This window comes from Mobula hypostoma, chromosome 4, assembly GCF_963921235.1.
Source record: "Mobula hypostoma chromosome 4, sMobHyp1.1, whole genome shotgun sequence".
In the NCBI taxonomy this organism is placed as follows: domain Eukaryota; kingdom Metazoa; phylum Chordata; class Chondrichthyes; order Myliobatiformes; family Myliobatidae; genus Mobula; species Mobula hypostoma.
In genome coordinates, this window is record NC_086100.1 from 142,373,381 (window position 1) to 142,398,892 (window position 25,512).

The window sequence follows — 25,512 nt, forward strand, 5'->3', positions numbered from 1 at the left end:
AGCTACTATGAAATTATAATACATACATCGTTCATTTTCTACACTTACTAACTAATAATTTGACAGAAAAAATGGAGCAATGTTATGATCACCTAAGGTGTGATCACCTTTGTTTGAAGGCACACCTTTCTGTAGGCATTAGATTTTATTTGAAAATTTCTTTACTCAATAAAGAGTAAACTGATTTAGATTCAAAACTTTTGTTCATCCTTTGAAATAATTCTCAACGATGATTGCTGATGATGGAGGCCATCAGATTACTTTTAACAAGATATTTTTGTGTGTTAAAGTATTGCTTCTGTTTTGGCATTTGTCACAAATGGTTGAAGTGTTTCATAATCAGATGTGGTTTGGTAACTTTTATCAAACTCCATTTCTTAACCCAAAACTGCTGGAATCCTGTTTTAGTTCATCTGCTGTAAGGTATTCAAAATGGCAGGACACCTGCATAGATGGACATTTTATTTCTATCCTTATCTGCTGTCACTTTGTAAATGGACTGTCTATCATTGGTTGTGAACAAAGCATGATCCTAGTACTTGGAAAGTGCACAAAAATATCTTCTGCTGCCTTTGGAGTAAATTTCACACAGTGAATTAATTGCAATGGAATAGCATCAGCCTATTAGAATGTTCTGTCATTGCAACTGCATGTGTATCATTGAAATTTCCTTGCACTGTCAGACACACCAGTCACTCCTGTGAAGTCTATCAACTATGCAGACAGCACCCATCTTTTAAATCTAAATAGAAACAAATTAAAATACCCTTGAGTAGCCACAGCAACAATCATTGTTTGATATTTTCTACCTTGTTTTCTCTAAATGTCTGAAAGGTGAACGTTCTTCAAGATTAAACTACCAGTGAAAACGCCAGTCTTCTGTGGTTGTGCCTATGAAGATTAAACTTTAATGGGCATTGATTAGTGAATTCCACTGTGATTTTAACATATAGAGTAATCCCAATAATGAGGTGCCCCCAGTTATTTAAAATGTTCTTTCCATCTTTTTTCCTGTCTTTCTCCCATTGTAGGCCGTTCACCAAGATGCATCCTCCTCCAGATGGGGGAGAGCAGGACGGTCCAGGATGCAGACTTCTCCACGACTGCCGTCAATGCAGCTCTGTGAGCAGCTGGCAGGACATGCGATTTGAGCAGGGTGCGTTGGACAATGACACTTCTCCCTCTTTCCCCTCCCTCCACACACCCACCTAGAGAATGGAGTCCCTTACTTCCACATTGCTCTTCCTCTAGGGGTCTGGTCAAGAACTGAGGAAGCTCAACCAATTGAGGCAACTGGTAACAGGCAGTCCTGTGAATCCCAGGTTGGGAATGAAGCATGAAGCTGCTGGAGCTGCCTTGAATGCCCTTGGTATCCATAAAGGACAGCACCAGCCTATTTAAGCTGAAAGGTTTTTTACATTTCACAGTGGAGTCCTTTTTAAGATTATTTTTATCTGCCAAAGGAAAGAAAATTATAAATGGAGTGATTAACTTCAATATGAGATGTGGAAGAAACTCTCATATGACAATCACGTTGTTATCATATAAAGTAAAACATTGGTGACTGACAATTCAGTTTGTAAACACAGTATTATCAGTGAGGCAGTGGTATCATTGGCCAACAACTGAATATTTCTTCACCCTTTTTACTACTATGCTTGTCTTCTTCCTAATCTCTCACTGCTGCCGATGAATTGAACAATTTGCAGATGCTGAAGCGGCTCTGGCTACTTGTGGTATCTCAGCACATTGGCTGTACTATATGTGAATCTTGACTGTGAATACCTGGAGACTGTTTCTCCGTGGGAGAATAGCAGAGCAAAGCCTGATCATGCCCTCTCCCAAAGTCTCAAAAGCAGATCTTACGACTGTTACAGGATAGCAGTGAATGGAGGAATGCTATCTGATTCAGTTAACTATTGAAGCTTTGCTAATGCCAGTTGGAATGTTTGCTTTGTTGATCTGGTTGTGATCACCTCATTAAGCACTTTGCACTTACCAAGAGTCAAGGCTGGTATTTTCTTTGCTAGGAAAGCAGCATTACCAACATAGGAAGGAGGACATTAACCTATCTGAATGACTTTTATCTTCGAAATAAGCAAAGCTTGTACTTGGGAATGGAACAGTTTAATTTTGGGCCCTCTAATGTGTTATCCCAGATCAATTTCACCATAATTAGAAGCAAACTGAATACCTCTAATGGTCTTTATGGTGTACATTACCATTAACTTTGAAAAGCAATCAACTCTTACCAATGCACTGCTTTTGTATTCTCCACATTTCTCTGAATATGACTGACAAATCAGTGCGGCTTTCTTTTATAGGTTGCTATTCAATTAGGATTGTTAGAAGTTGCCTACAATAATTACGCTGGGTCCTTGTTGCCCGAGTAGCTTTTCTCTCTTTTTCTGGGTTGGATTGAACCCAGGTGTCTGGGGTGAAGTGCCTATATCTTATGGTCCATTTAAACATTGCTTCACCCAGTTCTACGTTTCAATAACAAACTGTAAGGGGGCATGGGGCAGGGGGAATTTGGGGGCGGGGTAGTTAACATAGTACTATGGTATTAGGTCATTTCATCACATGAAGAAATTTCATCATTTTAGAAGTTTTTGAGTGAGTTGTTTAAAGATTTTAAAAGGTCTATCACTTCAATCTCCCCATGATTTTGGGAGAAAAAACGTATATATAAAAAAATCAAGAAAAAAAATCACTTAATAATTAGCATTAGTCTTAGTGTTGGTACATTTCTAATTTGTGTTCAAACATCTTAATGAAATAACACTTTTTAGAATGGTATTATTATTTAGTATGGTATTTTGCTGCAGTGTTAAATTCTGTATTTACAGTATATGCCATTAGTTCCTTTAGGAATTACAGTTCTATAAAATGATTTTGAAGGGTGCTATAGATACTGAGTATCAGTTACTGTCAAACAATGAATGTACTGAAAATCAATGTCAGATTCCCTCTCAAACCCCTGAAAGAGTGTATTGCTTAGTATGTATAGACTTATAAAATGTTGCTTTCTTATGTCCATGAATTTGAAGCAATTAAAACTAAAGTCACAGCATATATTACCATTATATTTAATTAAAGCCTTCTCTGGAACAGTTATGAGCTATTATTGATATTTTCATGAATAGTAAGGGTAAGGTGATCCTTTTATTTGTTGCTACTTGTTATATGGTGAGTTTTTGCATTTTACACCACTGCGTAAGAAAGGAGTGTATGTTGTAATAGTTGGGTCAAGCCATTTTTGATAAGGGGCACTGCAACTTGAGAGAATGTTCCATGCCAGAGCCAAGCAGATGTCGCCCCCACAACCACCACCCTCCACCCACAATCTCACTTTTTTTTGGACTAACTCTTTGATAAAAGAGAAAAAGTTGTTCAGCTGAGGATTCACAATATAAATAGTAAAAATTTGGGTTAAAAATATATTGTGTTAAAGACTTTATGTCCATGCAGAATTCTTTTTAAGTTTCTGTATACACTATTTATATTGACAATGGTTCTTGGGACATAATATGTAAAATTACTAAGGATTAGAAGTTAAATATAACACAAACTGGTCATTTGAGCTAATAGGTCTATGAATGTGTTTAGGTCCACCCAAACCCTCTCATTTTATGACTCACCCATCAAGATTTATTTCTGTTCCTTCATCCTCAACTGTTTACTTTTATTTCCTTAAATATATTTATTATATCTTCTTTGTTACTCCTTCCAATGGTGATGCCTATGTTTTACTCAATACCCGAGTAAAAAAACAAAAAAAAATTTGTCTGCATTCTGTATTGGGTATATAAATTGGCCCCTAATTGTTCTGTTCTTGCTGGCAGCCAGAAACTTTCTTTCTAATTTGACTTTATAAAACCCCATATTACTAGTAAATTTCTGTGGAATCACCACTCAGTTTTTTGAGAAATCTGCAAAGCCTTATTTTTGAAAGAATTTTTGTAGTTTCAACCCTTCTCGGTGGAGGAGCTTGTGGGTCTAATTTAAGAGTGACAGGAATTAGGTCAGTTTTAACTGAATATATATATATTTTTTTCAAATGTACAATTGAAAACTAGGAGCGAAATGATGTCTCTCCACCCTGGTCCAATTATCAAACATGTCTAGATTGCTTCGAGAAAGTGCAAGTGTTCATGATTTTTTGTGCTTACAGTGAAAGTACTTTCATTCTAAAGTACCTAAAGGCTATATTAAATAGAATTAAATGTTATCACTGTAATATAACCAAAGGAAATGGTAAATGTAGAGTTAAATAGCTTGAGTACAAGTTACTATATAGACCAAGGCATCAAAGGAGGAAGTAACTGTAGGATTACATGTGAGGACTAAGGTAAAAGGTAATTGCAGGTATGCATACTTTAGTGTAAAAGTCTGTGATGTGATCTCAGTGGCTTGAGATTTAAGTGTGCAAAGGCCATATTTTTAAAATGTCTTTCCTTTCTTCCACTGAAATACTTTGTCAACGACTTTTCTTTGAAGCTTGGACGGATGACATTTCAGTGAGAAGGCTGAAGGCAGTAATTTCACTATAGGCCATATCCGCACGCTGCCAATAATGTGAATGTAGCTGGTTTGTTTACAACCAAATCAACACTCTTCATTTTATCCTTCACACGGTCCTTAGCAACAAAGAAATGCCACATACTGCATTAAATGCTCATTAACATATTCAGCAAGATCAATTATATTCTGCTTTGCATTGCCTGGTTTACCCACTTTCAAAGGATCAACACTTGCTGCCTGATAATGTTATAAGAGCACGTCTTCATATTTTCATTGAACTGCAGAATGTGTATGTAACGTCAAGAGAAGTAATCTATGCTATTGAAAGCAGTGATTAAGAAATTAAATACTAACTTGGTAAAATTGCAATTGCGCCACAACGACATGCAAGGTGCTAATATCAGAATCTGTATTACTGGTTACTATTGTTTGCCTCCCTGTGACAGGATCAAGTATTCAATCAGAGTTTATAGTCCGTTGGGCTTACAACACATTGCATGGACCTGATGAATGTAGTGGGAAAGAAGAAGAAATAAATATTTGATGGAATAAGGAAAAAAATTGATTTAAATAAAACTAAGTGCATAACCTTTCATGTACCCGTACATATACTTCTTCCCTTTACTACTGGTTGTTCTTTATATTGTGTGTTTAGTGGAAATCCACACCAATAATTGAGACCAATCTTGCACTGTTTCTATGTTTTTGTTGTCAAGTTAAAAGCTGTTAAGCTAATAAAGTTACTTTGTATTTTTAAAGCTTACTGTGCTGTGTTCTGAGAAATATATTTAAGGAAACTAGGGTCACTAACTTGCAGAAAATTTGAGTCTGAAGTAGAAGACCGAATGAATAATTGGAGAGGCACTTGTTAGCCATTATTTTGCAACCCTCATGATGGATCGTAAAAGTTATGCATCATGGGATACAGAATTTATTTGTAGAAACCTAATTTATTCCAAGTTTAATGGTTGTCTATGTAAGCAAGGTGGTCTGGACCATGGCATGAGTTTGGTTTCTGCAGCATGCTTCTATGCCCACATATGTTGAAGACTTCATGCATCCTATTTTAATGTGTTGTGTACAGCCTCAGGAGGAGCACATCAAAACCCAAGTCGTACAGAAGATCCCATTTGAGTGGCATGAATTAGCTGTTCTCAGATTGTGTGTTTGTAATAGTGCTTCTGGCCTGAAGAAAATACTTCTGTTTAAATAATACCACTTATTTTAAAATTATGATATTCTAAATTGCTTTATTGTACTTTTGAATAGTAGTGACATGTAATACATGTCAGCCATTTTTTTTGTATAGCATGCTCCTGCAAACATTGAAAAGTCAGCCAAGATTTCCAGTGAAGTATCTACACATAAGACAATAACACATAGGAGCAGAATTGGGTCATTTGGCCTATTGAGTCTTATCTGCCATTCCATCATGATTGATTATTATTCCCCTCAACCCCATTCTCCTGCCTTCTCCCCATAACCCTTGATACCTGGACTAATCAAGAAACTATCAGCCTCTGTTTTAAATATACTTAATGACCTGGCCTCCAAAGCCATTTGTGGAGATAAATTTCACAGACTTGCCACCCTCTGGCTAAAGAAATCCCTCCTCATCTTTGATCTAAACAGACATCCCTATATTCTGAGGCAACGCCCCCGGTCCTATACCCAACCATTGTAGGAAACATCCTCTCCACATCCACATCCACTCTATCTAGGCCTTTCAATATTTGACAGATTTCAATGAGATCCCCTTCTCCCATGTTAAACTCAAGTGAAAACAGGCCCAGAGCCATCAAACACTCCTCATATGTTAGCCCTTTCATTCCTAGATTCATTCTCGTGAACCTCCTTTGGACCCTCTCCAATGCCAACACTACTTTGCTTAGATAAGGGGCCCAAAATTGCTCACAGTATTCCAAGTGCAATATGACCAATGTCTTAAAGTCGCAGCATCACATCCTTGTTATATTCTAGTTCTCTTGAAATGAAGGCTAATATTGTATTTGCCTTCCTTACCGTCTACTCAACCTGCAAGTTAATCTTTAGGGAATCCGGCAAAAGGATTTCCAAGTCCCTTTGCACCTCTGATTCTTGAATTTTCTCCCCATTTAGAAAATAGTTTCTGATTGTATTCCTTCTAAGTACATGACCATACACTTCACTACACTGTATTCCATCTGCCAATTTGCCCATTTTCCCAATCTGCCCAAGTCCTTCTGCAGACTCCCTGCTTCTTCAACCCATCTTTCTATCATCTGCAGACTTGGTACAAGACCTTCAATTCCTTTTTCCAAATCATTGACATATAATGTGAAGAGAAGTTGTCCCAACACTGAACCCTGTGGAATACCACTAGTCATTGGCAGCCAACCAGAAAAAATACCTCTTTATTCTCACTCTTTGCCTCCTGCCTGTCAGCCAATCTCCTATCCATGGGTTCTTACCTTGTTGGGCAGTCTGAGTGGCACCTACCCAAAGGCCTTCTGAAAATCCAAGCAAACAATATTCACTGACTCTCCATTGCCTATCCTGCTTGATATTTACTCAAAGAATTCCAGTAGATTTGTCAGGAAAGGTTTCCTCTTAAGGAAACTATGCTGACTTTGGCCTATTTTATTCTGTGCCTCTAAGTACCCCAAAACCTCATCCTTACTAATGGACTTTGTAACTTAAGCAAACATAAGCCTCATTTTTGAATTGTATACATGTTTCTTTTCAGTAGAGAGTATGTACTTATGTAAGGTAAAGAGACTTCCTTATTTAGTAACTTATCACCATGTTATGGTAAGGAAGGTTGAATTTGACTGGGATTGAATTATTGAGCTAATTATTGGAGAACTGTCAGTAGCTGTCAAATAATACCTCTATGCAAATTTCCATCAACACATCAAAGTTGCTGGTGAATGCAGCAGGCCAGGCAGCATCTCTAGGAAGAGGTACAGTCAACCTTTCAGGCCGAGACCCTTCGTCAGGACTAACTGAAGGAAGAGTGAGTAAGAGATTTGTAAGTTGGAGGGGGAGAGCCAAAATGATAGGAGAAGACAGGAGGGGGAGGGATGGAGCCAAGAGCTGGACAGGTGATTGGCAAAAGGGATACGAGAGGATCATGGGACAGGAGGTCTGGGAAGAAAGACGAGGAGGGAGGGGGGGACCCAGAGGATGGGCAAGGGGTATATTCAGAGGGACAGAGGGAGAAAAAGGACAGTAAGAGAAAGAATGTGTGTATAAAAATAAATAACAGATGGGGTACGAGGGGGAGGTGGGGCATTAGCGGAAGTTAGAGAAGTCGATGTTCATGCCATCAGGTTGGAGGCTACCCAGACGGAATATAAGGTGGTGTTCCTCCAACCTGAGTGTGGCTTCATCTATACAATAGAGGAGGCCGTGGATAGACATGTCAGAATGGGAATGGGATGTGGAATTAAAATATGTGGCCACTGGAAAATCACCTGTCCAGCTCTTGGCTCCATCCCTCCCCTTCCTGTCTTCTCCTATCATTTTGGATCTTCCCCCTCCCCCTCCAACTTTCAAATCTCTTACTCACTCTTCCTTCAGTTAGTGCTGACGAAGGGTCTCGGCCTGAAACGTCAACTGTACCTCTTCCTAGAGATGCTGCCTGGCCTGCTGCATTCACCAGCAACTTTGATGTGTGTTGCTTGAATTTCCAGCATCTGCAGAATTCCTGTTGTATGCAAATTTCCATGTTCAAGTCCAAGTTTAATTGTAATTCAATCATACATGAATACCCATGGATACAACCAAACAAAACACCATACCTCTGAGGCCAATGTAATAAACACAGTACCAAAAAGACATACACAGCACAAGGCACATACAGCTAATATAAGATGGCCATAAACATACAGTCACACAGGAAAAAATAATATAGCCAAACTCTGAGTCCATGGGTGTTGTCAGCAAGAACAAGCCCGCAGAGGAACATAATCCAGTTTGTCTTCCACTGGAGCAACTTCCCAACCCAGCATCACCTCTGCTGGGCAGCTGCAACAGGTGACACCACAGCATGAGGCCTAGTCCATGCTATAACTGAGGCCATGCAGCTACCCCATTGCTCGTCTTGCCATTAAACCAGTGAACTAGACTTGCAGTATTCTACATTACCAATGTCCAACAGCGTCTTGCGATCACAAGAAAAATGTCCAAGACTTTCTATCATTCGCTGTTAGACTGCACACTAACTCCAACACATTTCTATAGCAGGCAGCAACAGGGTCCACACAGAGTCCAGCTCCTCTGCTTACAAGCAACTCACTGATGGGGTAAACCTGCAGTACTTGAAGTGCTTAATATTCAGCAGTGTCTTGTGATTATATAAAAAAAGATGTTTAAAAAAGACTAATATTTTTGGTTGACCCCATAAAGGCCATCTTGTCTAAGCACTCCACCATTTTACTGGAAGTCCATTCATGTAAGAAGGATAAAATTGCAGAAGATGTGGGGGATACTCTAATATGATGATGTTTTACTATACACTGGAAAATTAATCAGTTTAATGCAGATTCATTTTTCGTGCATCACTCAAGTAAATGTATTTGCTAATCGTTAAAGAGACAGTTTAAAGCCACTTTTCTGCAGTCATTTCTGGATAGTAACTATAAACAGAAACTCTGACTCTTTGCAATGCAAGGGTGTTAAGGCCACCTGCAGTGACCTGTATGAGTTTGAATAAATTAATTAGCAATAAGGGCAGGGATATATCAGTTTTCACAGCACCACTGCAATCATTCTTTACCAATTGACCACGAAGTTCTTTTGAAATGTATCTTTTCTTCACACCTTTGAAACATCGATGCATGCTTTCACATGTATAACATGTGAATGTTACTAAGGCCACCCAAATTATCATAGAATTTGTTCATTATAAGAAACAGTTCAAACTACCTGAAGGTGTAATAAAAATATTTTGCATTCACAACAGTTATGACCTTATAGTTGGATATGTGGAGTAATTTACCTAATTCAAATAGTTAGATTTGATGCCACCAACTGTGATCAAAAAAAGAGCTTAAGTATAACCTGAACAATTTGTATTTTCAATAGGAAAATAAATATGCAAATCTTAATCATAGAATGCAACAGAAGGAAGCTATTTGTTTCTTAGAGGTGTTAAGAGCAATCTAGCCAGTCCCATTCCCCAACAACCCTGTAAAATAAATTCTTGGTTTAAAAATATGAGCAAGTAAGCTCAGTGTTTTGGAGAGAGAAATCACTGCACAGTTCTTCAAAGTAATTGCCACAGGGTTCTTCCCTATCATTGAATTTAATTTTCTCTTGGAATAAACAACCTGAATTTTGCCAGTGTCTTTGAACTTATTATCACTTTCTTCCTTAAGCAAATAATGATATTGATATCTACCAGGTTGCTCTTAGGTTTTGGTCTTCTTTGACACGTAACATAAAATAATTTTGACCTAGTCACTTTACATTGCATTTATGCTCAAATGATCTTGCAGCCCCTTCAATGTTGTAGTAAAGGCTTTCCAAGTTCAAAGCAATGCAAAATTCCAGCTCAACAAATCACTGTAATGGGTTACTACTTCCTAAATTCCTAGTGCACTTAAATAAATTCAAAGATAGCAATTTGGATAAACTCAGTTTTCTTAGTAAGCAATTCAATGCAATACACTTGGCTTGCATTTTAATTCTTGTAGGTGTGAAACTTTGAAGTGGACAATGAATAAAAAGAAACACATATAAAATGCAGGAGGAACTCAGCAGGCCAGGCAGCATCTGTGAATAAGAGTAAACAGTTGATGTTTCGGGCAGAGATGTTGACTGTACTCTTTTCCACAGATGCTGCCTAGTCTGCTGAGTTCCTCTAGCATTTTATGTGTGTTACTTGGATTTCCAGCATCTGCAGATTTTCACTTGCTGGTGAATGAATAAAAAGAAATTTGTGTGTAAATGTAGTTATAAGTAATCAACCTGAATTATAAAGCAATCAATGCATACTAGTGTACAAATATACAATTATAACTTAACCACAGGTCTATTCGTATTCGTCTGTGCACAGCACAGGAATCGATATAGTACTGTGAACAATACTGGAGGTTTAGAGGCCACAGGGAGTGATATTCATCTTTGGCAAAACCCAAAATTAGCAGAAAATGAATCGTTTGGTCATTACATTCTAAGCCAAAAGAAAAGGAAATTTGACAGGATGCATAATGGACAACAGGTCTGCAAGGCAATTGCACTGAATTTGAATTTCAGCTCCATTAAGTCTAAACAAGATTGACAATTGATGTAGCTCCATGGCAACAGTGTTTTAAATATGTAATTAAAATGTTGCTTAAGAAAAAATATCATATTGGCGCTCTGCAATTAAAGTAGTTCTGGAATATTTTATTGAAGTGACGCTAGTCTACACATTTACAGTGGAATTTTTTTTGCTATTAATATCAGTCATCATAGTGCAAATAAGTATACAAATTTAAAAGAAATATATTAAAGCTAGGTGTTATATACAAGTGTAATTGAAATTGGAAGAGGGCAATTTTGTATCCAAAGAGACTTTGGAATCTTTATGGTATAGTTTCTTTTCCACTGCCTATGAAAGGTATTCACCCCCCTTGGAAGTTTTCATGTTTTATTGTTTTACAACATTGAATCACAATGGATTTAATTTGGCTGTTTTGACACTGATTAAAAGAAAAATACTCTTTTACGTCAAAGTGAAAACAGATCTCTACAAAGTGATCTAGATTAATTACAAAATATTTGATTGCATAAGCATTCACCCCTCTTTTAATGTGACACACCAAATCATCACTGGTGCAGCCAAATGGTTTTAGAATTCACATAATTGACTGCATGCAGTCAAGGTGTTTTAATTGATTTTAGTAAAAAAAATACGCTTGTATCTGGAAGGTCCAGCTGCAGAGGAGTTGGTATCCTGGCAAAAAACTGGATTATGAAGACAAAAGATCACGCCAAGCAACTCCATGAAAAGATTATTTGAAAAGCACAAGTTAGGAGTTGAATGCAAGAAAATTTCCAAGTCACTGAATATCCCTTAGAGTACAGTTTAAGTCAATCATCAAGAAATGGAAAGAATGTGACACAGCTGTAAATCTGCCAAGAGCAGGTCATCCTCAAAATCTGAATGGCCAAGCAAGAAGGGGACTAGTGAGAGAGGCCATCACTATGACAGCTCTAGAGGAGTTAAAAGCTTCAGTGGCTGAGATGGGAGAGACTGCACACATTTAAAAAAAACTGTTGCCCAGGTGCTTCACCAGTCACAGCTTTATAGGAGAGTGGTAAAAAGAAAACCACTGTTGGGGGGGAGAAAAAACCTCAAATGAAGTCTCAGCTAGAATTTGCCAGAAGGCATGTGGGAGACTCTGAAATCAGCTGGAGGAAAGTTCTATGGTCTAATGAATCCAAAATTGAGCTTTTTGGCCATCAGACTAAATGCTATGTTTGGCATAAACCAAACACCACACATCATCAAAAGCACATCATCCCTACCGTGAAGTGTGGTGGCTGAATCATGCTCTGGGGATACTTCAGTGCAAAAGGCCTTGAAAGGTTTGTGAAGGTAGAGATTAAAATGGATGCAGCAAAATACAGGGAAATCCTGGAGGAAAACCTGATGCAGCCTGCAAGAGAGCAGCGACTTGGGAGAAGATTTGTTTTCAGGCAAGCCAATGACCCCAAGCATAAAGCCAGAGCTACACAGGAATGGCTTAAAAACAAAGTTAATGTCCTGGAGTGGCCAAGTCACAGTCCAGACCTTAATCCAATTAAGAATTTGTGGCTGGACTTCAAAAGGTTTGTTTACTCATGATCTCCATGCAATCCAACAGAGCTTGAGCAGTTTTGTAAAGAAGAATGATGAAAAATTGCAGTTTCCAGATGTACAAAGCTGATAGAGACTTATTCATGCACTCAAGGCTGTAATTGTTGCCGAAGTTGCATCTACTAAATATTGACTTGAAGGGGGTGAATACTTATGCAATCAATTATTTTGTGTTTTATATTTGAAAATAATTTGGATCACCTTGTAGAGATTTGTTTTCACTTTGACACGAAAGAGTCTTTTTCTGTTGATCAGTGTCAAAAAAGTCAAATTAAATCCATTGTAATTCAATGTTGTAAAACAATAAAACATGAAAACTTCCAAGGGGGGTTGAATACTTTTTATAGGCACTATAGTTTGTCTTCGAACAGATAAGCTAATGAAGCAATTTCAGTAGTGCTGAATGTCACCACATTAGTGTTGTATAACTTAAATCTGTATGCAGACATTCTATAATTAGAAGTGTTTCTGTTTGTGCGTTACAAGTGTCGCCTGCAATATCTGCAATTGTCACATTAATATCCATTTTTGTTAATACATGAGAAATGTAGCAAAACACATGCTGCAACAGTATTGCCAGTGAGCAGCACATATGCACGGCCTTTCTTATCAGTTTATGTCCGCAAGCTGAATGTTCATACCGTTTAAAATGCACGTTTAAGGGTTATGAACACTCACAATAGGAAAAGCTTAGCACTGTTGTTGAGTGGAAGAATTCGTTAGAATTTTAAAATGCCCTTGGCCCTTCACTTCTGAGTGGAGTGCTGCATTTGGGAGACTTTTGTTCTTTGTAGCATGGGGAGGAAGATTAGCTGGAGGGAAAAATCACTGTGGAGTCTTCCCCTTCATTGTTTATGTCAGTACATTAAATTGAAGACAAGTTGTGGAGATTTTCCCCCGGCTCTGGAGGAGTGAATTGAGGTGGGTGCAAGTATGTAGAGATTCCAGTGAAATATTGGTAGGCATCCTAAGACCTGTCATAAACTCAAACGATACATTAATGTTTTCCCCAACCTGGAAGGTAATGTTCCCAATATCATAACATAATGCATTTTATTCTGATTTATCTTTATAGGAGCTGACCTCTTTTCTAATTGCACAGAAGAGTGTAAAGCATTGGGACACTCAGACCGCTGCTGGATGCCCAGTTTTGTGCCCACAGATAGTCGCCAAGGTCCGGATTATCGCAGTAATTTACATGTCCCAGGAATGGACTCTGTGCCTGACACTGAGGTCTATGAAGCTCCAGAGCAGCCTGGTGAGAAATCTTTCTCTACATTTGGAAAAGAAAAAACACATCCCTCAATTTCGGAAAAGAAAGAATATGAAGCACTTTTGCCCAACACACGTGCGCCTTATAAGCCACCCTATTTAAGTGAGTATTCAGTAAAAACATTGCCTACATCAATTTACCTTGTTAGGTGAAGAAAATTCATCAGGAAATTAAATTCGGCTTAATGTAGCTCCAATGAATTTGGAAAATAACATCTTGGAATTCAAATATTCTCTTCCTTCAAATCTTTTACTTTTTTAAAAACCAGAAATAGATTAATAGTTTTAATTGGGTGTAATAGTGCTGTTGATCAAGCCTGAAACATGTAAAACTTAAAAGTCACCTAAATTTAAATTGGATTGGTCCTGAAGAAGGATCCTGGCCTGAGATGTCGACTGCTTGTTCTTTTCCATAGATGCTGCCTGACCTGCTGAGTTCCTCCAGTACTTTATGTGTGTTGCTGTGATTCTCCAGCATCTTCAGAATTTCTTGTGTTTAAATTTACATTAGTTCAGATCAGATCAAAATGTTAAGAGTATTAAAAGTGCACACTGTGGTGTCGAAACATTTAAGTTAATTCTAACTATATTTAAAATTACCATATTGTTGCAGAGGGCATTGGGCATTTTGTGAATTAGTTGTGACTTGCCATTAGAACTGTGCTATCTGAATTCAGAAGTCTGAGAATGCTTCCTTGCTGTTTTGTGTTTTAGATTTATATAGAACCTCTCTCAGGAGTTGTGCTGCAATTTTAGTGGTTACTTCACAAATTGTTTTTGTTTGTGTTGATTAGAACAGCTTGCTACATTGTATTCAACTGCTATATAAAGTAGCCATTTTAGGATTGAAAAGATCCATTCTGAATTCAACATGCAAGTTCACAAGATTCATCATGAATTTTACAAGTGTATGAATACCAATTTTATTTGCTGGAAGTGTTGTAATTTAATACAGAATTTGCATAGCTGTGATGAAAACTGACCAGTGCTTTACAGCTCTGAAATCAAGTTAAGTGCTGAATTAGATGTGCATTTTTAAACTATCTACTGCAGATGTTTATTATGAACTGATGGTCCTCCTGAGTTTTGAAAATCGTGCTTTAGGAATGAGTTTGCTTTTAAAGACAGAAGGTAGCTAATCTTTTTATTTGAGGAGTATTCAAGATTTAGTTTCTGGTCTGTACAGATATTATCAATCTTAATTGAGCAGCTAGTCTGTTGCCATATATAGTATTATGCCCCTAAAGAAAATAGTTCTGGATTTCACTCCAATTCACTTTCCGGCATTTCCTGGCATGTGTGTTTGCAGATAGCTGAGACAAAGAATTGTGCATGGTTGCTAAGCTTCATGGCCTAAAGCCAGATGATTTTATCTGTCAGGGCTCAGTCAGGTAGAATGTCTACTTAGGCAAGATACCATAGAGAGCGAAATGGCTGTGATCCCATTCTCAGAAGGGAATCAATACTACCAAGGGGGAGCATGAGGTATGGTTCTAAAGAAATAGATCTAAAAACCTGTTTAGTCAATCAGTAATGAATTATTTTTATAAAAGTCTAGAAAGTTTTTGATATTAAGCAACTTTCCTGTAAATTCGGCGAAGCTGAAGTGGTGTAGAAGTACTTCATGTCAGTGGTCTCATGATTACACTAGACAGTACACCAAAATTTAAATGAAAATGAGCTAAATAAAAATGCAGATAATCTCACACTACAAGTGCACTTTTCATCTTCATTGCTCATAGCTTTGTGTGCCATGAGCATTTAAGGAATGAAGAGGGAAAAAAAAATCAAACAACAATTTCTATTGTTGTTATGGCAGGTATGAATAGTCAGAGCTGTGCAATTTTCATCAGAGGCATTACACACAATCAATGCACTGTGATCTTTTGATAAGGATTCCATTGTCATGTTGTAGTGTATGGTCAATAAATTACACACTTCCTGTAGATTTCTGTCAATTTTGCAACTACCAAAGGCCCTATTTATATACTGTTCTTTGGTGCTGGGAAGCTAGGGCATATGAACATTTTGTTTAATGTAGTTCAATATGTGAAATTTGTAGTTTGCTTTTTGCATTGCGGAGTGCAGAAACATGGTGACTTCCTTATGGATTCAGTGCTTATTTCACTAATGAGCTTTGTATTCCTGTTGCAATTGTGTATTCTATAATGTTGCAAAGGTTTTCTTTGAAGTTAATTACATTAAAATAACTTAAATATTATTAAATGCTTTTGCAATTTATATTTATTATAACAGTTTAAAAATGAGTACTTAAATTACTATGAGACTTATTTGAATTAAATAGCTTATCCTTTCTTGTTTGGTGTTTTTGAATTTGGTAGCAATTTCTTTAATCTATTTACCTATATTTGGTAAAGAATGCTTAATGTTAGGGGTAATATTTTAGCATGGATAGGGGAATTCCTAACTAATATAAGATGTTTAGTTTAATCATTAAGTAGTGGTAGGTAGAGATCAGTGCTGGGGCTTCAAATATTTATAATCAATGTGACTGACTTAGATCAGGGGATCAAGTGCTCGTGTGTCCTATTTGTCGATAATCCAAAATAGATACATCAGCAAATAGTAAAGAGAAGATGGAGCCTACGAAGTGAAAAATGGGTTAAATGAGTGGGCAAGAACTTGACAGATGGGATATAATGTGAGTAAAACTATAAAGTGTTGCTGTAAACAGGAATCTGGGGTTCCTGGTACATTAAAACACTGAGTGTGCAATATACACAGAATGCTGGAGGAACTCAGCAGGCCAGGCAGTATCTATGGAACAGAGTACAGTCGACATTTTGGGCCAAAACCCTTCTAAGTGTGCAGTTGCATCAAGTTATTAAGAAGGCCAATAGGATATTTGTCTTGATTGTAGTACATATGGACTATATACATCTGCAGCCCCTTTGTTAGATATACCTGAACAGCAGTTGTTAATGCAAATATCTAATCAGCCAATTACATAGCAGCAACTCAATGCATAAAAGCATGCAGACATGGTCAAGAGTTTCAGATGTTGTTCAGACCAAACATCAGACCGGCGAAGAAATGTGATTTAAGTGAGTTTGACAATGGAATGATTATTGGTGGCTGATGGGGTGGTTTATGTATCTCAGGCTGTAGATCTCCTGGGACTTCCTTGCACAACAGTCTCTGAAGTCTACAAAGAACTGTAAAAAAAAAATCCTGTGAGTGACAGTTCTGTGGGCGAAAATGTCTTGATAATGAGAGAGGATCTGAAGAAAATGTAACATTTGAAACAGAAGTTTTAAAATGGAAGTTTTTAGAGAGGGTCAGCAGTACTCTAAGTACAAATCATTTACATAGTGTGATGCAATGTGGGAATGGTTTCACTGTGAAATCGGGCTGTTAGTGTTTTTTTTCTTTTGGATCAGAGTTGAAATCCAGGTTAGACTGACTACATTCAGGTTCTCCTCTGTTTTGCTATCTATGAAGTTTCCATATAATTTTGTATTGTGCTGACCAGTGTGAAATTGTGTTTAACTTCCCAGCAGTTTAGCAAATAATTTTAATGGCTGTTATGAAATTAAAATTCATCAACAGTTTCTGGGTTGTCATGGTTGGTAGTGGCTAGCACAACGCTACTCCAGCTCGGGTTATCAGATTTCGGAGTTTAATCCTGGTGTCCTCTGTAAGGAATTGTACATCCTCCCCGTGAATGCACAAATTTCCTCCAGGTGCTCTGGCTTCCTCCTACAGTCAAAAGACATAATCGATTATTGGTCATTGTAAATTGTCCTGTGATTAGGCTACGGTCAAATTGGGGGCTGCTGGTGCAGTGGTTCGAAATGCTTGGAAGGGCCTATTCAGTGCTTTATCTGTAAATAAATTAAAATCTGTCACATTGGCTAATAATCTTCTGAGATTGAAGTTGGGACTGATTTAGATGAATGGGGTAGAGTCAGTTTGGATATGTCCAATATAGATTTCAGGGAGCTAGAATGGAAACTGTTCTACTTCCCCATATTAAAATCATGTATTTTGATAAAGACACCAAGCAAATCAGACAAAATGTGTTAATAAGGGTAATAAATAGCTGTAGAGAAGTAAAGGTTATAAATAATTAAAATCAATGAGGAAATATGTCCAAATAAACATCTGGAGAACCGGAAATGAGCACAATCTGAAGACATGGAAAAATGAAAACCTGTGGTGTGGCTGAACATTGACCTTGATATGCATTGGAATGGAGACCAGAGTTTAGATTGGTTATGTGCAAACTTGGAAGGATAGAATCAGGTTAAATTAAGTTCACTGTCATCTGCAAAAATATGGTAAGGTACAAACACAGTGGAAAAACCTGCTTGTAGCAGAATCACAAGCAAGTGGGTTCAGACAGTACACAGAACATATATTATACAATACAGTGCAAAATAAGATATTAGTGCAAATAAAACCAGAGATGGTCCATGGTGGTTGAAGGTGTGGTCAATAGTGTTCCATTGCTGAATTAGGATGATGAGTCTGCTAACTGTAGTATGTATGCAAGTTTTGTATTTGTCACAGGTAACACTTGAGTGTGAAGCACAGGGAAGAAGCACTGGTCTTTTATTCTGTCCCTTGCATTGATCAATTACCTGCTGAATGGCGTCAAAAGTGACAAGCTATTTGTTGTTGGCGCAATCATTCACAAGATCATTAAATCATTGTCTGAAAGCAAGAACAGATTGAGCAATTGTTGGTAGATAGTGGGGGAAAAATGTGAACAACAGCAGACAGATAGTTTCCTGGTTTCAGTGCCCGGAATCTAGAATCAAAAAGACTGTTTTAAAAAAAATGACCTCTGTAAGATACCAATTGTTGTTTTTCATTTATGAGCATCTAATCCTATACAATGGAAAATTATGCCTGAATGATAATGGAGCTGATGAAAATGCTGAGCTGGTTGCAGAATTAGAATTACTGAACAATCTTGATACTGCTTACTGTTGGTTTCTTACTAGTGAGTACTGGTCTAATTGTTATTCTGAGGTACTACTAGAATATTAAAGTCATCACTGTCAGTATGTAAAACATTTGTTCTTATTCTTACATCACTGTGAAGGCATTAAATCTCAGTGAATAGGAGATCAGCTACCAATGAATCCATTGCTTACGAAAATGTTAACACTTAAATGTTACAGGAGATGTATGGGCTGTCAGTCATATTTGTGGTAACAGAAGTCACTTGTGCTGAAGCCGAAGATACAAATTGATGTCATAAAGACAGCAGTTACATCTTAGCATTCTCAACCAATCCAAATGATTTTCCCTGCAACTTGTAGTAATATTTTGTATATTAGATTTTGTTTCTTTTCATGGATAACTGGCCCAATGTTTTTGCCTTGAAATATCTTTTGCATGAAAGTAAATTTAAGCATTATTATCTACATTAAGGTGATCAGATTATAAAATAGATCGTTGGAATTCTTTGGAATGTCTCTTGGTCCTTAATCTCAAAATTTCTATGGCCTTTTTACCTTTCAGAACAATGCAATTCAATTTTGCAAAGTATCTACCCATTGTCTTGAACTGCACTCTATTGTTGTTGAAGTCAATATCCAGAATTTGCTGAGATTATTTTACACAGTACTGAATATTGGTTAAAAAAGGAAGATAGTTATTTGGTAATTGAAAAGACAATACACAATACTGTGCAAAAGTCATAGACATGCTAGGCTGTCTCCAAGACTTATGCATAATACTGTACTGTTATTTATGCCAATTTTATGACTGCAATGCATTGTTACTGCAAAACAACAAATTAATGCCATATTAGACTGTGATATAAACCTTCTGATTCTGAATTGGTCCCTATAGGCTAATCAGTGTGCATGCCATATTGATCATGTGGTAAGCTGATGTAGAGCCAATACTTGCCAAGACTGTGCAGAGCAGACACATTGTGACATCAATCAGTCATGTGATTGATCATGTGACATCAAGAAAATTTTATTATGCATGTACTCTGTTAGGATAAGTATAATTGGAATTTGTTTATTATTATCATATGTACTGAGATACAGTGAAAGGCTTGCATTTCAAACTGTTCATCAGATCAAATCAGTATACAGTGCAAAGAGGTAAAAAAAATGTAAATCAATAGTACAATGCAGATTGAAGTGTAACAGCTACAGAGAAAATGCAGTGCAGGTAAAAAAGATCCAGGATCATAACAAGGTAGATTACAAGGTCAAGAATTTATTTAATTATAGTAGGTAACCATTCAATAGTCTTATAACAGCAGTGTAGAATCTGTCCTTCAGCCTGGTGGTATGGGCATTCAAGCTTTATCTTCTGTCTGATAGATGAGGGTGGGTGGAGAATGCTTGAGTCACTTGGATGCTTTATTGATGCAGTGAGAAATGTAGAGACCATGGTTTCTGAGATGTACTGAGCTATGTCCACAACTCTGCAGCATTTTTTTTTGTGTACACATGTAGAGCAGTTGCTTCACCAAGCTTTTATGCATTTAGAAAGGATGCTTTTCCATAGTGCATTGATAAGAATTGGTAAGAATTGATCGGGATATTTTCAAGTTTCTCTAGTGCTGAGTTTTCTTGGCTATGATATGTTTGTGATTTGACCAGGTCAGGCTATTGATGATGTTCACTACTCGAACTTGAATCTCTCAACTCTCTCAGCCTCAATCCCATTAATGTTGAAACAAAGACTTTAAGCACTATCAGATATAAATTGCTACATATACTCTCAATAAAGGGAGATTATAGTGTAACTATTCAATCTTCAAAGTGTTTATTTTCCATGGTGAGTTTAGCTGCCAGAGCCCACTATTTGAGCGGTGGGTGCCCCCTCCCTACTAAGGAGAAGATACTTCCAGCTAATAAAGTTTTTAAAGCACAGTTCATTTAATTTCAGTGATTCATGTTTAAATCCACACAACACTGCTAAAACACATCTAAAACTCAGAGGATTTCTAATATGTATATCCTGTACAAAGATGAATTATTACAAGAATATATTTATTAGGTCTCTAATAAGGTTGGTTGCCTTGGGATGCCAGAAATAGGCCTATATAATCAATTTGCACACATGCATTGGCACATTAGAATTGTTTGTCATATAGGAGGTGGTCTTGTGACTGCTCCTTTATTATTAGTCAGACATTCTTTACTATTTGCAACAAATTGCTTACAATCACTCAACATGTAAGGCCACCATTATATCATTGCTAATTTTGCATGAGTAGCTGGTCTACCACCATAATTGTGCCCGAATCCTTGGTGGACTTTCTGAATCAGTGCTTCCCACTTGTGGGAAGGTGGTATTTGCTTATCTTTCTTAGGGTGACATACCCAAATCATACTTTCACCATTAATTTTATATTTGCACCATGTTGAAAACCCAATTGAATTGGGTTTAGTAGTATCCAGGAGAATGCTTAATATCACATAAGACCATAAGACATGAGAGCAGAATTAGGCCATTCAGCTCATCGAGTTTGCTCTGCCATTCCATCATGGCTGCTCCCAGATCTCACTCAACCCCATACACCTGCTTTCTTGCCATACCTTTTGATGCCCTGACTGAACAGGAAACTATCAACTTCCGCCTTAAAAATACACATGGATTTGACCTCCACCACAGTCAGTGGCAGAGCATTCCACAGATTTACTACTCTCTGGTTTAAAAAAAATTCCTTCTACCTCTCTTCTAAAGGGTCGTCCCTCAATTTTCAGGCTATGCCCTCTAGTTCTGGATACCTCTACCAAAGGAAACATCCTCTCCACATCCACTCCATCTAGTCCTTTCAACACTCAATAGGTTTCAGTGAGATTCCACCGCCCCCCCCCCATATTCTTGTAAATAGCAGTGAGTACACCAAGTGCTCCTCATACATTAACCCACTTCATTCCCAAAATCATCTTTGTGAACCTCCTCTGGACTATCTCCAATGACAGCACATCCTTTCTGAAATAAGTAGCCCAAAACTGTTGATAATACTCCAAATGCAGCCTGAACATCATCCTGGTTATATTTAAAGTTTTTACGACAAGAAGTTTGGCCTTCCTTACCATAGTAAGTTCCAAATCCGACGGCTTGTTTTACTTGTTCATTTCCTAGTTTATTACCATGGTGGTGTGAGGGGCCTGAAGTATGTCTCGGGATGTGTAACACTTGTACTAATGGTCAAATCAATAACAATTCATAAATATTCTTCCACATGGATAAAGGTGGAAGCAGTTTACCTCTGTGTGTTCTCCATCTGGCAGTTGACCAGAATGAAAGATACCTTTCTACTGCATTCCTAAAATAAAGAGTCAGTACTTTTCAACACTGGTTCTGTCTTTTCTTTTTTTAGACATAGTTCGAGGGCTTTAGCCGCTGAAAATTGAGCTGTATGATTTCTTAAAAGAAGCACTTAACTCGTCTGGTTCAAATTCAGTTTCTGATTTTTAAAAAAATCCTTTTATAATCGAGAGCAAGGATTACAATTGAGTAGATGTATTTTTTTTGGATTTTCAGTGCTGATCCATCACAGTACCATATTTGAGAATAGTTCTCTAAAGGATGTTGTGCTCTATTAAGTCATAAAGAAGCTGGTTCCACATATTTCATGAAAGGTAAAGATTATAAGTCGCAACTCTTCAGAATGTATTCTCACTTTAAGGTTTTATCTTATAAAAGTATTTGCCATTCCCCATATCTAGTTATGATAGCTCTCCTTTCATTTTTTTTGTAATTTGCTTTCAATTTTTAAAGCCTCAAACTCTGTTTGTATAATAATTGATTTGCTCCTTGCGGTGGTCTTGCTGCAATAAGCGTGTGGAATACCATAGTAAGACATCATTCTAAGGCAGTAAATTTGTGTTCTGTTGGGATGAAATTAAATCAGGCATAGTGTATGAGGCTTGTGTTTCTTCTCCCTTATTACAGCAGATGGCTACAATGGTTTTTGGGGAAACACAAATTTGCAGAACAAGAGATTTTGTTAGGTCCCTTATCAGAAGTTCTATTGCTTGTTGAACTGCATTCATCAATTTCTGTTGTGACTCTTAATCTTCTGGGATAAAAACAAAAGGCTTTACATTTCTCCGGTTTACATCTGTCGTGTAATGTTTTTGACAATTGAGCATAGTCAGGTATGAAAGCTCCAGCATAATTTAGTAGGTCTAGGGTTGATTGTAAGGATTTGTGGTCCTTGAATATCCCACTTGAACAATCCTTTGACTAAATTCAGGGTAAAGCCAAATCCCTGACAGGTAATTGTCATATCTAGGAAATTTACTTTTGTACGACAGAGCTGAGACTTTTAATGTTACTTTCGAAGTGGTTGTGACCAGATGTATGCAAGATTTATATATCTTCATGAGTCAATCTTTGTAGCAACCCTAATGACTGCTGCTGTATCAAATTTTGCCAGCAATACGAGCTTTGCCATATAGAAAGGGTTGTATCCAATTTGTCAGATAGAGCATTTTGGATAGATTTGTTTAAAATTCTCCTGTGCAGTTTTTATTACATTAATGTTAGCCTTTCCCTTCACGACATTTTGTTTTCCCTGAGCTGCAGGTTGGGTGTGTTCATTTGGGATGGGCCCTGTCCCTTTGTACATTTAGGGGGCGAAGGATGCAGCGGGCCTCGTGGCGTGTGCTCAGTTTCATACTCTTCTCCATAATATTGATGGAGCCTCTTGAATGTTACCTCTGTGCTGGAAGGAGTATCTTGGTCTAAAACTAGGTGAGGTGCCATAGCACTTGCTAAGAGCTTTCTGATATGGACCACTGCTAAATAATTCTTTCCAAAATAATATTTTTTGATATAATTTGACCACGTTGGGTGCCAACTGTGATGGTATTGTGTTTGCTGACCACGAAGTTTGAAGCTTGAAGGCAGACCCTATTTGGATATAAATAGCCATGAGTACTCTCACTGAAAGGAGATTATACTGTAACTACCCAGTGTTCAAAGACTAGTTTACTTCCGTGTTTATTCACCATGTTGGGTTTAGCTACCAATACCCACTGTTTGAGCAGTTGATCCCCTCTCCCTGCCAAGGAGGAGATACTTCCAGCTAACAAAGTAGATTAAATGACAATTCATTTACTTAGAGTGATGCACGTTTAAATTTTCACGTTCCTATAATGCATTTAAAACCCATAGGACTGCTATCTTAAATATTTCCCAATTGCAAAGTATTTCTCAAACATTAAGGATTTCTGAAACACAGGTGTACAATTCTTATAAACTATAAAGACATAATAGAGATGCAGATAAACAAGTTGTCTTCCACTGAAACTGGAGAAATTGATTCTCATTCTTCCCTTGTTTCTTTCATAAACACTTGATGGTATTTACCCTATTCCTAATAAGCTTTAGCTGCTCTCTAAATGTATATCCTTTCCAGCCACTTGAGTGACTTCACAAGTCTCAGATATCCTCATATTTCCACAGATACCTTTTACCACAAATGGTCTAAAAACATTTTTGAAGATAGAGATCTTAGCTAGCTACCATTAATACTGTAAAACTAACTTCTGAGTAAATAAAACTCTTCCAACTGTAGACACATCAGTTATTAATATGCTAAATTATATTATCCATCTGTTCTGCAAATTTCCTTGAACTAAGCAACTTAAGAGTCAGCTTGTCTATTTGAAACAACCCAAATTAAACAACCCATTTTCTTTACTCTTGAGCAATAATAAAGCAGGTGCAGTGACTCTTTACAGACAGTATCTTTAAAATACAGAAACTATTTGCAGCATTTTTCTATAAAGAGTTTTTTTTAACTTCAAGCTGCTTTTCCATTTACATTTTAAGAACTGAAGACTGACTTCTATTTACGACCAGAAGTTAAACAAAGTTGAAAGTTTACTTACAACTGTTTGTGACCTTTCAAATTGTAGCTGCTATTTGGAATGCAATTTTAGCAAACATGAGAGCGAAGTGAATATCTATCACTCAAACAGAAACAGTAGAGTAAGGATAAGTTACAGAACTTTGATTGGCACATCATTAAATTCATCTGGGTTCTTCAGTGAATAATTTTCTATGTAACATCCAAGGAAAAGTACATGAGATTTTTGCTGCACTTGCTAAACACATTTGCTACCCTTATGTTGATGGGTTTCTATCACAAGGACCCTTTCGTATGATTAATGATAGTAGTATTTTTGTTGCCTACTTGAAGTTTAAGTTGGAATGTTACTGTCCCAATATGTTGATTTCTTGTGTTCGTAGTCAGACTGACTTTGTGATCTAACAGTAGGAAGGAAACTAAATACAATTAAACTGGTGATGAGATTGGTAGCAACAGCACCATTTGGGTATGTAGAGAATTGTAATAATTATGACTGAAAATACGAAGTGCATGGGGCACCTTGAGCAAATCTACATATTCTTTAAGGCAAATGTCATCAAGGAAGTTAAGAATGAAAATACTGAACAATTCAAGTAGAAAACTATAAGAAAATGAAAAAGACATCATTTTAATTGGCTGTGGTATACGTCATGCTGCCCATTTTTGTAATGCCGTATCATGGTCAAACAACAATTTGCTGAGATAGTGGGTATTTTATTCCAGTGCCTTCAGGAATGAGCTGCTGGATGTACTGGTTGAGACAGGCATGTTAGCAATATTTTAAAAGCTATCCAAATAAGTACATGTATAAGAGAGGTTAAGGGGGCTAGGAACCAAAATGCAGGCAGATGAGACTTGCTTTCTGAGCAACTCAGCAGAACGGACAAGTTGGGCCAGAGGGCCTGTTTTGTTGTGGCATGACTCTGTGACTTGATGTTCGAAAGTCTTATCTTTGCTGTGCCCACCTAATGGCCAGACGGAGGATAATTAAATTTGTGACGTGTAATTGTTTGAAAAAGTGCCAAAGTAGATTAGTTGAAAAGTAAACTTCATTTAC

General features: G+C 37.3%; 1 protein-coding gene across 4 annotated transcripts in view; it reads left to right on the top strand.

Moving 5' to 3' along the window:
* The window catches only part of pcdh10a (protocadherin 10a), a 75,064-nt gene that overhangs the window by 16,608 nt on the left and 32,944 nt on the right, over positions 1-25,512 (top strand). The window contains exon 4 of one of the 4 annotated variants that reach the window (XM_063046659.1): positions 13,428-13,610. The exons of 1 other annotated variant lie outside the window; for it this stretch is intronic. In XM_063046659.1, the coding sequence (XP_062902729.1) occupies positions 13,428-13,610 (183 nt within the window). Of the gene's footprint in view, positions 1-1,031; positions 1,269-13,427; positions 13,728-25,512 lie in introns of those variants that run through there. 2 more of the 4 variants (XM_063046658.1, XM_063046660.1) reach the window with 2 other exon arrangements.